The 12,698-nt window shown below is 42.9% G+C and overlaps 2 protein-coding genes across 2 annotated transcripts in view; one reads left to right on the top strand and one right to left on the bottom strand.

The window, feature by feature from the left end:
- Nucleotides 1–318: 318 nt before the first annotated feature.
- Nucleotides 319–11,018, bottom strand: LOC125236392 (phenoloxidase subunit 1-like). The gene is given in 14 exon segments (XM_048143176.1): nt 319–1,378; nt 2,662–2,814; nt 3,213–3,295; nt 3,855–4,000; nt 4,343–4,521; nt 5,009–5,137; nt 5,717–5,881; nt 6,587–6,710; nt 7,126–7,254; nt 7,788–7,993; nt 9,094–9,128; nt 9,131–9,213; nt 9,601–9,703; nt 10,829–11,018. Coding segments are annotated over 14 exon segments (1,830 nt in total). The 5' UTR covers nt 10,914–11,018; the 3' UTR covers nt 319–1,168.
- The window catches only part of LOC125236800 (zinc finger protein 410-like), a 13,852-nt gene continuing 12,065 nt past the window's right edge, over nt 10,912–12,698 (top strand). The window contains exon 1 of the mRNA XM_048143728.1: nt 10,912–11,009. Coding sequence (XP_047999685.1) covers nt 10,912–11,009 — 98 coding nt within the window. The remainder of the gene's footprint in view (nt 11,010–12,698) is intronic.

Raw genomic sequence — 12,698 nt, forward strand, 5'->3', positions numbered from 1 at the left:
TTAAATATAACAAGATCATACCATCCTACACATTAAAATCGGAATTGACACTTAATGCCGATCTACAAATAATCGGTGGCAACAAGGCATTTTTGTGGCGCCATCTATGTGTGGTGGAGTGTAAGCGCGTTCGTAGGCGGTCGCGTTTTAATGTATGGGATGGTATGATCTTGTTATATTTATTTTATGCTATAATTTAGAGCTATATTAATGATGACCCAACAATATTCTAATAATTTTTCAAAAAATAGTCCAACACTCCATAATAACACTCAAATAGGATCAAAATATTGAATGGAAAGTGAAAACAATGACATGTTTTTGTTAAGAGGCTATATTTACTCAGTCTTATCGTTATAACTATATACAGTATTTACATATGCAATAGCTATAATAAACCCGTTTGCTAAAACTAACTTAACTAACATTCAAAAAGACAACTACCATTTGAAGGGTTGTAGATCAAAATCTTACACTAATGAACAATCTTATCACAAAGATCAACGCAGGTATTTGTACTTAAGTTCACAATGTTATGTAAATACATAATCTAATAAGGTACCGTTTACAACTAACAAAAATAATAAATGAGGTAAGTATAAGAAGAACAAAAGCTTACAAAAATAAACACATTTGCTATTATAACTACTATAGGTGCGTAATACCCAAACATTATAGTATTTAGAAACTACCTAATTAACTAAAAATTATTCTACATCAATCGGTGTCCAGTATTCATAAAGCAAAGTCGATTACAATAAACATGGTAATAATGCCCTGACTTTGAAATCTTTTAACTTTCAGCAACCATATGAAGTGGCAAGTTTGTTGTACTTAAGGTCTAGTAGTGTAAAATGTGTAAGTAGGTATAAATAGACACGGACAATATTTTGCTATAAAAAGTTTTTGGATGATGTTCATAGTAATGGATGAGTTCAGCATAGCAGTAGCAGATGAAACAACGCACCAAAATACAACATCCTAAATAAATATTATACTCGTATGTATTAGAAATACTCGCAGTCAGAAATGTAAAAATTTTAGTACACATTTCTTTGTATAACGGTTACAAAATGGACTATCATTCTGAAGAGTAGTCTCCTGTGCTACTTTTGATGTTATTGTACTGAATAATGTTGGTAAAGTTAGGGCAACACTAATGAACAATTTATCGCTTGCCTCTGACCCTCGTAGCATCCGTGAACCGGATAGTACACTGCTGCACCGCCATGTTGGGCTGCAGGAAGTCTGAGAGGGAGCGCGCAGGGTTAGGGCGGTCGAAGGGGAAGCCCATGGCGCGCTTGTCTGGGTACTTGCGGTCGCGGATGCCGCAGTACGACGCCGCGTCGTTGCAGGAGCCTACTAGGTCTTGTTCCACCTGAGAAGAAAGGTTGGATAAACTTTTTGGCAAGCACTTATCGTTGGTCGTAGTTTTCTGTCAACAACTATCCAACTATTTAAAAATATTTTAAGCGGGTTACTCACGTATTAAGTCGATATAGCGTTCGACATGTTTCGGTTCAATTTCGAGAACCTTTCTCAAGAGTAGCGACACCCCGCCTTTACATGTCGAGAGCGCGACGCATACTGCGGGCGCTTGCTCAGCAAGCGAACCGAAACATGTCGAACGCTATATCGACTTAATACGTGAGTAACCCGCTTAAAATATTTTTAAATATGTATGAGTCTCACGGGAGTTTTATAGTTAAAACTATCCAACTATCTAATATACAAAAAGATAAATTGCTACAGTCAACTATAGAAGGTCCGGCAAATCTTGTCCCAAAAGAAGGCGCGAGATTCAAATTTTATATGGGACGATAAACCTTCGCTATTACATGTTTCATGTTTGCCGCCTTTTTTAGTGACAAGATTTGCTTGACCGTCTTTAATAGGTAGGTACTCAATAGATACTCATCAAGACAACAGTAATACAAACCATTAAACCTATAATACCATTTCTCTACTCGTCGACTTTAATCTGTCAATTAGGACACCACAGACTAAACTATAAGTGCTGACTTTTCAGTGTTGGATAGTCTTTGACACTTAGTCAACTATAATACACTGTATTTCATTACACTTCACTTTAGTTAACTGAAAAAAAATCAAAAATAGAACTTCATACAAGTTCTATACTAATTTGCGATACCTGGCAAATTTTTCTGCATCTGAAACACATTTTTTTTAATCTATCGCGTTATCGACGAATCACAGACGGTTATTACAAAAAATTGGTTGCCAAGTAATTCGATGTTGATACAACGGTGAACGACGCCATTAACATTAATTTTAACTTGAATGATGATATTTTTCGTCCATTGATGATGAAGATTAAGCTTTTCACTCTCGTACCGTACTATTAGGCCACTCAGCAAGCTTCGTGGCCTAAACATGGTACTCGACTGAAAAGCTTGGTATTATATCACGATTGTATAAAATACTATTGTTTGCGTTTTTTGAATACAGAGTTCTTTGTCAGCCTCTCCAGTGTATAAAATTCGATCAGTTCGGTGCGAGCAAATTTTCAGCTACATCTTTCGATGAAGCTGAAAATTTGTAGCAATTTTCACTGGGAAGTGGTTTTATTCTGATTCAATTATTTCCTCAGCTCGGTTTGTTTTTGTCATTTGTTTTCCCGGAATACGAAAACGCTCTTACCCGGTCCTCATTCCAGTTGGTGACAGTACAGAACAGCACACAGGGGAATCCCTGGCTAGTGCCCTTCGGCAGCAGCATGTGGTGCGGCCAGCCACAGCCGCAGAAGTCGAACTCGGCCGCCTGGTCGGAGCCGGGCTGGCCGGGGCGAGCCTCCTGCAAAAATGACAAAAGAAATGCGTTTTACTCTGTAACAATCTATTTTGTACATAATAAATAGTAGTGGACCTAAAGTAGAACCCTGAGGTACTCCTAGTATTAAAACGAGTTGCCCATATAAATTGGTTCAAATTTTGCTTTAGTCTGCAACGATATACTTTATACATAATTAATAGTGATGGACTTGTAGAACACTGTTGTACTACCTGTATTAATATGAGCATCATAAATTCAACTCAATCAAGGCTTAAGGTAAGATAAAATTCTCAATATGGTTGTATTAAATATGGACCTAAAGTAGAACCCTATGGTACTCCACAATTTTACATGGGCGTCCCATAGTCGACTCAATCAAAGGCTTAAGTTAGGACATAATATCTCAATATGGTTGTTACCTGGCTACGGAAGGTGCGCTCGTAGGGAATGGTGACCGAAGAGTCCTTGCTGTTGTGTTTGATGTTGTTGTTGCCGGGCCGCACTGGAAAAACAAGAAACTTTTTAGTTTTTTGTCCATTATAATATTTTATCATAACTTGGTTTTTCTCATTGAGTAGGTATTGTGAAGCCGGCCTAAAATTTACCAGAGCAAAATTACTCGCATAGCAGACCCAAGCCAAGTATTAACTACTTTGATTAATTGTAGGTACTTTTGGATGACGACTGTTGTCGTTGGTAAATTTTTTCACACAATGTGTAATAAAAGTAATAAAGCATCATTTTGTTTCGTTCATCAGTTACCCTTGATAAACTTTGGCAAGTTCATGTCAATTAGGCCGTTTTCACATTATCCGATCCGATATCGGATGTAAAATGTAATATTTATGCGCTTCCAGGTCTTCATTTATGTATTTAATAGATCACTATTACTAAAAAACGATATAAAACGCAAAAATTGCGGATTTAATGCCGATGGCACTTTCCTACAACAGTTTTTGTCCGAGGCACCATCGAACTGCCGATATCGGCAGGACGCTTCCGACATTTTTTGGCATGCCGGAGCCCCCGCCTTACAGTAATGTATTCAAATGTACACTCACATCCAACGGAGAACTTGTCCAGCTCCACCATCCCTCGCCGCTGGTCCTCGAAGGGCAGCGGCTGGCCGCTCTCGTCCTGCACCGGCGCCAGGAAGATGCGCACGGTGCCCATCAGAGACTGGCCGCTCATGTTGTTCACCTCGATGCTGTGCGGTAGAACATTTTGTTTTACAATACTATCCTTTCCACAAGAAAATCAACAGAAATTCTGATAGAAGAATCCTCATCTTTGACTAGTGATTCCCAAAGTTTATTGGCTCCGACGCACCAAAAAAACTGACAAAGTGAATTTTTACTCGCTACCTACCAATGGGTCCGTTCACGAAGCTTGAGTGACACTCATCTAGAAGACTGTGCCAAATTAGCCTACAGGAGGCTGACAGACTATATTAGATGCCTCGTGGCTGGAAGTCGAGTGCCCGCGAGAGGCCCACGGTGCTCCCACTGGGCCTTGTAAGGAGCCCTTAGCTTCAGCCTGTAATACTAACTTGTAGACAAAGTCGTCGTGCTGCAGATGCGTGAAGGTGGCAGGCATGGTGCCTCGGGGTTGGAAGTCGAGTCCCCGGGAGAGGTCCACGGTGCTCTGCTCCCACTGGGTGGCGAAGGTGTTGGCTCCAGCGCGGCCTTGAACGCTGATGGAGGAAACTCGGACGGAGGGGAAGTCCAGCTGAAAACATACAATAAGGCTCTCATTTTCGAGCTCATCTAACAATATCTTTGCTAAAATCAACTTTTTGGCAAGAAGAAACGTCTGTAATCGATTCCACTCAGCTTAGAATACGTTTTAAAAGTAGAAAATTACTGCCCTAGGTGAGACTTTAGCTTGCAGTTAGGAAGTTATCTCTCCTAACTCTTAAATTTGAAACTTATGCGAAAGAAGAAAAACGGAAGCGATTATATTTTCAAAGAGTGTTACAGTTATGCTTGATGGGATATATGGTATTAGGGCTGATGATACAACTAGCATGTCAGACAGTGTTAGTTTCAGACAAGTTTCAGATTTCGACGAGACGAACAGGGAATCGCAATGACAGCGTTTATTTTTTTTTTCCGTAAACCATGTGGTCCCGGGTCTCCGGAAGCCCCGTTTAGACAAATATGACGTGTAGTATGACGTGACCTGTAGTATGTTAATAATTTATGAGTTTTTTTACCTGCTGCTTGCTGTAAGGCGCGAGCTTGGCTTTATGCAAGTTGAAGATGTCATCAACATAGGAATGCCAGCGGTAGAAGATCGGGTCTCGCATGGCTGTTGCGGAATCTCCCATCACGCCGAATTGTTCCTGTAAAACAATATCTGTCAGCTACCTTCTTATTTTGAGACAGTTCTGCAAACACACAGGGGAGTATTTTTGTAATTGCTCATGGCCACAGACTAGTCAGACGAAGACGTGGTCTATGATGGAGCAACCTCGTTCAAAAGACGCCCATTCACGCTTGATTTGAAGGTTATCGGGATTTATGAACTTGAAAGTATACATATACGCTGGTAAGGAATTCCACTCCTTGGCAGTGCGCATAAGAAAAGAAGACGCAAAATACCTACTTCAAGGCGAGTTTACTCAGTGTCTAACTGTCTACTGGCAGTACTGACTCTATCATATCGAAATGGATCAAAATGGTTGGCTCATAAAAAAATATGCAGGTGTGTAGATATCGGAAAAGATTTCTACTGAGAAAGTGGTCTAACAATGTGCCAATTCAAGTTTAGATCCTGACACTGCCATCTGCCAGGCTACGAGTAGCATTGAAGATTACCGAAATCTTTTGGCAACTATAGTTTTAATTGCAGGCAAGGTATAAAATTGGTTAAATTAACAACATCCAAAAATTTTGGCTTGAAAATTAGAAGAATAACTTACAAGATGTCTATGGTCAGGATCGTGGGCGTACGAGATGAAGACGTGTCCCATGTTGTGGAGGTCTCCGTACTTGGCAGGGTTGCGGCTGAGAGCTGACGCCTCCATCAGGTTCCCCAGGACGTCGATACCGGTCTGCTCGTCTAGAGGCAGCTTGCGGCCGCTTGGCTGAAAATATGAGAGCCGTTTAGTGAACTCAGCGTGCGTAGCCGAATGGCAAAAATGCTCATGAAACGCTCACGAAACGAAACGCTTGTAGATATCTATATCTATCGCTCTTGCGTACTGGCGCGACAGAGACAGACTACCTTTCGCAGAGTTTCGTTTTCGTTTCGCGTCGTAGAAATGCCATTCGGCTACGGGGCCAGGCAATCTTAAGGAAACATTTGTTTTGAAGTATAGTACCTATTACATTACGTATGAACGATTTGCGGATATGAAGTGTCAGATTAAATGAAACTCATTAAAATTATTTTTTTCCGTTATAGCATTGACTCCATTAAAACTTTAAAACACCCTGAAAACAACCTATTTCCGAGTTTTACTGTAATTGTTTTAAAAATTGTAATATATTTTAGCTAGGTAGTAGTGTAAAAGCCTCGAACTGTTTGAATGTTGCTGCACGCCTGTTATTGGTGCATAAATATTATGGGTGTCCTCTATTGTCACATTATATTCTTTGCATTGTTTATGTACTGTTGGTGTGTCATTTATAATAAAAAAAAAAAAAAAAAAAAGTGTCTTCGGTGAACTTTTCGTGGTAATTTGGACCCACCAACTGGTCAATGACTTTGTAAAGCTAGCCCTTAAGATCTTACAGGACGGTCCAGGTTTTTGATGGTGCTACCTGGAGATCTAGATGTAGCTACTTACCAGGTCAATAGCGCCGTCTTCAATCGCCTGGATGAAGCGGTCCCGCCAAGTTTCCAGCTGAGACACGTCTGCGCGGATCTGGTCCACAGGACGATCCAGGTCCCTGATGGTACTTTGAGCAAATCTGTAAACCATTCATCTTAATTGACATCATGGAGCAATTACTTGAAAGAGTTCTTGTATTCTTATACATATATTCTTATTATTTTTATTTTGCTTTAGTTATCCTTGTAACGCCCACCATATAAAAATTATGCTAAAGAATTTTGATGCTAGTGTTACATTTGAATTAAGTAAGTTGAGTTTCATTTGTTTGAAAAATTTTAGAGACAAAAGAAATGCTACTTTATTAATTCACATGAAAGTGAATATTTCATTGAACCAAAATGTGCATCGCACATTGGGCGGCAAGAGAAAGGCAAAATCCAGGATCACGAATGAGCCAAGGAAAAGACCAGTTATTTAGGAGACTATAGAAATTGTTGGATGTAGTTACATCTCTAGTCCAAATTTTAGATCTGAAGTCATTGGTTGGGTACCTGGGAGGCCAGGCGCGGGAAGCCACTTGGGAGTCCAGTTTAGGGAAGTATCCTTCGTCGATGGGGGCCCTGAAGTCCTTGAACCGCTGCACTCTTTGCAGGTTGTTGCAGAGACGCTCGAAGTTGTATCTAGAAAATGAAAGGATATGGTTGAAAGAGTAGCCAAAACGGTTAATGCTGATGTCAGGGAACTAATATCACCAACTAAGAACAAGAAGCAAGGAAATGGAGAGACATCAGAGAATGGGCCATGTCCATTTGGACGTACCTAGCAATAATCTCCTGATTCATATAGCAGAACAGCTCTCCTCTTCTTTGTTAATCACGTTTCTATCAGCAGCCTAGAAGGAACAGACAATAAAGTAGTGGTGCAGGCTAATGCCGATATCGTGGAAGTACCACCACCAGCCAATGAGCCAATTAAGATGGAAGCAAGGAAGAGATGTCAATAATACATACCGATGATCTACTGATGCATATAGTAGAACAGCTCGTTTCTTCTGTCCTTGTTGACGATGTTTCTGTCAGCAGCCTCGAAGGGATAGACAAGGTGCCAGTGGCAGAAGATGCCGATTCCACAGAACACAACTTTCAGCAAGAAAGCCAAAACCAACTAAGATGGAAGGAAGGAGGGGTAACCAACCAAGATGCTGGGTAGGTACCTAGCGATAATTTGTTGATGCATGTAGTAGAACAGTTCGCCTCTTCTGTCCTTGTTGACGATGTTTCTGTCAGCAGCCTCGAAGGGGTAGACAAGGTGCCAGTGCCAGTGGTGCAGGTTGATGCCGATGTCCTCGCGGAAGTACGCCACGCGCTGCTCCGGTTCAGCATCAGCCGCCGTGTAGTTTTGCGGGATGACTACTGGCATCTGCGGAGATTTCGTAACTTTAGTCACATCTCGGACACTGGCGATCAAATATATGAAAGAGGCGCGTTCCTAGCACACATTCTATGCTCGTGTAGGTGAACGAGTAACATGCTTGAGTGAGATATGACAGGTCGACAATTCGCGTTGACAGGCGGTAACTGTGAGGTAACCGAGATGGGGTAGTCGGCACTTTCAACGGGGAGAGGGAGTGGCCATACTGTACGATAGTACTCTTTATTATATTGTGCTTTAGTGGTAGTTAGCGATTAGTACTGTGACCAAAGTAAAAAGGTTAAGTGGAGGAGATGGGTCATTTAGAACCAAAATGAAAGAAGACGGCGCGATTTATTTTCCATTGCAACGAAGAAATTTGATAGGACATCCACATTCAGGATTTGAAGAATTTGTGAATTTCATAGAGGAGGGATGAAACAGTTTTCTTTCAGCGTCGCGTAGGGTTTGAAGACTCAGTTGAGTCTTATTTGGGGTTCAATCTTATACATATACGTCCATGATATTATCCCACTTCTTTGTATGTAAAATCTATTTTTTCTTCAGATGATGTTGTACCTATACACGTTAAAGTTTCGTGAGACATATTCAAATAATTAATTAAAATACGGTTGTACTTACGTTATTATATCCCGAATTCCTCCGGGCCTCCGAATTGGCCCGAAACATGTCGCAGCAATAGCGATATAATAACGTGAGTACAACCGTATTTTAATTGATGTTGTACCTGTTTAGAGACTACTAAGATTTGCAAGCGTGTGCAAAAATGACTAACTGATTATAATAAGGTAAAAACGGAATTGGCTTATAAAATATAATAAATAAATATTGAGGACACCTTACACAGCTTACAGATCAACTTAGCCCCCAAACTAAGCAAAGCTTGTATGTACTATGGGTGCTAAGCGACGACTTAAATAGATAAATACATAGAAAACATCCATGACTCAGGAACAAATATCTCTGCTCATCACACAAATAAACGCCCTTACCGGGATTCGAACCCAGGACCGTGGCTTAGCAGGCAGGGTCACTACCGACTGAGCCAGACCGGTCGTCAAAAGGAGACTCTAGCTGTCGATACGTACCCTGGAGCCATCAGGAACGACGGTGGTGGTCTCCGCGCCTTGCGGAACACCTTGGGGTCCACGAATTTGTCCGGGAACGTCTCCGCAAACGTGGGGATGTTCAGACCCTTGGTATCTGGCCTGGAACATTATACACACCAGCATTATTTACATATCTTTGTTTTGCCTCTGAATATCACACGAATCTGAATATCTTAAATCACGTCATAAAAAAAAAGTATAATTTATTGGCTCTACCACACAGTATACATTGTGTACAATAGTTTTCTTATAATTAATAGATAGATACAATAAGCGCAAGACTTGTGCGGTGGAGACTGGTGCCCAAACTAGGTTGAGCCTGTGTCAGGTCACCAGCCATCAAAAATTACGCTAGTTGACGCGTGATTGTCGCTAGATGTCATTTAACTATGCCTATACAAATAACTCGCATTTACTGATGTATGGAAACAACTCTTCCCTTAATTATTCCTCTATGTAAGTAGGTATGTTTTAAATGTAGTATACCTGTGTAAAATGGCGACGGAGAGGCAGTAGTTGAACATGTACGGGTTGATGCGCAGTTGGCAGTACGAGCAGACAGACTGCAAGTCGGAGACATCTCGCATATCTGTGGAGAGGAAAATAATATTATACTCAAAATACTCAAATCTTCTAACGTTTACCTAATTACCTACTCATAGAAGGAAGGTTATTCCAGCAGGGTTAGCACATGATTGGCGCGAGAGTATGTCGCCGCGAGATAGACTACCCGCCCTTATGTCATTAAAGGTGCGGCCACACCGCTGCTTGAAAAACGGCGACGGTACGGAATCGCTATGACGCAATGTATCCGTACCGTTTTCGCATGCTCCCACATCGCTGTTCAAAAAACGGCGACGGTACGGAAACGCACGACGTGGCCCATACGAAAGTCACTGCGTTAATTTCCGTACCGTCTGCGTATTTTGAGCCGCGGTGTGGTCACACTGCTATACAGTTAGAAGAAGACGTGTCATCTACTTTGCGGCGACATACTCTCGCGGCAATCATGTGCTAGGCCTACAGGAAGAAATCCTAAATTGCAAATTAAACGTCGTGATGAATTGTAAATTCATTATACGCGATATAATCCGATTCCATAGTTTTATTTCATGAGTAACTATCGCGGTAACCGAAGACAATATTTTGCAAATTAAAGGTTAAAACAGGTGATTGTAGAGCAAACACTGCATGCAGCGACATCAGATAGGCTTAGTGCGTTTTCACATTATCCGATCCGATGTCGGATGTAGGACCGCTATCCCATACATTCAAGCCGCCATCATTGATTTTTGCCTTTGAAATCCTTCCAACATCCGATACCGGATCGGATAATGTGAAAACGCACAGATACAAAACGGTTCCACGAAAAGCTAGAACCGGGTACGTACTTACGTAGCCGAATGGCACAAACGCTCACGAAACGAAACGCTCGTAGATATCTATCTCCATCGCTCTTGCGTATTGGCGCTACAGAGCCAGACTAAGTACTTTTCACAGCGTTTCGTTTTCGTTTCGTGTCGCAGAAATGCCATTCGGCTACGGCACCTGTAGGCCTAGCACATGATTGCCGCAGGAGTATGTCGCCGCGAGATAGTTCACACGTCTTCTTCTAACTGTATTAATGACATAAGGACGGAGTCTATCTCGCGGCGACATACTCGCGGCAATCATGTGATAAAAGAGAAGCTGCCAGCGACGGTGGCTCCACCACTCATGAAGATGTCGATTAGTTTCCCGGCGAGCTGGCGGTGCGCGGGCACGAACAGCGAGAACTGCTCGTTGTAGGGCAGCTGCATGGGCAGCGAGAGGTCCGGCAGCGCGATGTTCCGGACGGGGATCGAGCGCCCGGACCCCGCGCCGAACTTGCTCTCTAGTTCCGTTGATGCGCTCTTGTATTTTCCGGCTGGAAAAAGATAGCGCAGCTATGTAAGCTCCAACTTCTAACATGCATCGAAATAAAATCTACTTATTTCGATGCAAAGATCATTCCCATGTCAATAGGGAACTTGACTGCAGTTAAAATAAAATATTTTTCATCACACCCGCACTATTAAGTGTGCTATTGCACGCAGGCGGAAGGTGAGTTATAAAAAAATCGTTCTTCCAAGGGAATAATGAAATTTTTTGTACCGTACTTAACTTTTTTTACATCTATTTACATATTTTACATTGCGAGTGTGATGAAAAACATTGTGTGTAACTCGGGGAGTATGAATATTAGATAGATAGATAGATAGATAAATTCTTTATTCAACCACAAACTTACATGCTTTGCAACACAAAACAAAATAAAAGAAAGACGAAATACTTCTTCTTCTTCTTCTCGTGTCGATGGTCTCAGACTGTGCGGGCCCAAAAGGTAGCGACATTTATCGCCCTGTCTGTCGCATCACGGAGGTCCTGTTGAGAGCAGGCGAACGGGCACGCTGGACAGGACAGCATGTGCTCCATCGTTTGTGGAGCCGTCCCACTCCCACATGAGCATTGGGTATCTGAGCCGTGTAGGGCGCCCCACTTCCCAGCAAGTTCTCCTTACTGCGGCCGGCCTGGGAGCGCAGTCTGTTCCAAGGCTTTCCAGATCGGCCACGGCTGCTTATGCCCAGCGGGGAGCAGTTCGGCGGGACGGACGTAGTCGTCGGGAGGCGCGGGTACTTTCCCATTGGTCAAGTCGCTTCTTAGGTGGTGGAGTTCGGATGGCTTCCGTACACCTCATAAAGCTCCTACGACTCTTCAAGCGGGGCGGTGGTAGCTTGTGGCCATGCAGGGGATGTCTTGAGTCTTGTTCCTGCTTCGATTTTTCAACTCTACATGCCACCTCTCTGCGGGTTTCCGGGGGCACCAATTCCTGCCAGAGGGTATAGCTTATTGAGCGGGGTCGGTTTAACGCATCCGGTAATTATACGGCAGGTGTTGTTGAGTGCCGAGGTAACTTGGTCTGCGTGAGTAGAGCGGTGCCACACTGGGCACGCGTATTCGCCAGCCGAGTAGCAAAGTGCTAGGCCGGTAGTGCGAAGGGTTTGCGCAGACGCGCCCCAGTGGGTTGAGGTGAGTTTCCGCAGCAGGCAGTTACGTGAGTCAACCTTCTGACGTGTTTTGACACAGTGGCTCTTAAAGGACAACGTTCTGTCTAAAGTTATTCCGAGGTACTTTGGGCAGGGGGCAGTGCTCAACCGCGACGCCATTCCAGGTGACGATTGAGCTGCCTGTTTGCTTCCTGTTTCGTAAGTGGAATACACACGACTGAGTTTTTAGGGGGTTCGCTTTCAGGCCGGATTTCACCTCGTAGTACCTCGTTAGGACCCTTTAAGGCCGCCGACAGTGGTTTTTCCTGTGCCTTCGAAGGTGTCACTTTGGGCCGCTAGTGCTAGGTCATCTGCATATGCGAATCGCTGGGTGTTCTGCTGTACTGGTTGATCGTTGGTGTATATATTAAAACAGCATAGGGGCAAGTACACTACCCTGCGGCAGACCATTTTTTTTTGTGAGCGCCAGCGGCTCTTTTTGTAGATTGCAGGTGGACTTGGAATCGGCGGTTGTGGAGCAGTTCGCGGAGGATGTTCGTAAGTCGAGCGTCGCACGTC

Source organism: Leguminivora glycinivorella, chromosome 19 (genome assembly GCF_023078275.1).
Source record: "Leguminivora glycinivorella isolate SPB_JAAS2020 chromosome 19, LegGlyc_1.1, whole genome shotgun sequence".
NCBI classification, from domain to species: domain Eukaryota; kingdom Metazoa; phylum Arthropoda; class Insecta; order Lepidoptera; family Tortricidae; genus Leguminivora; species Leguminivora glycinivorella.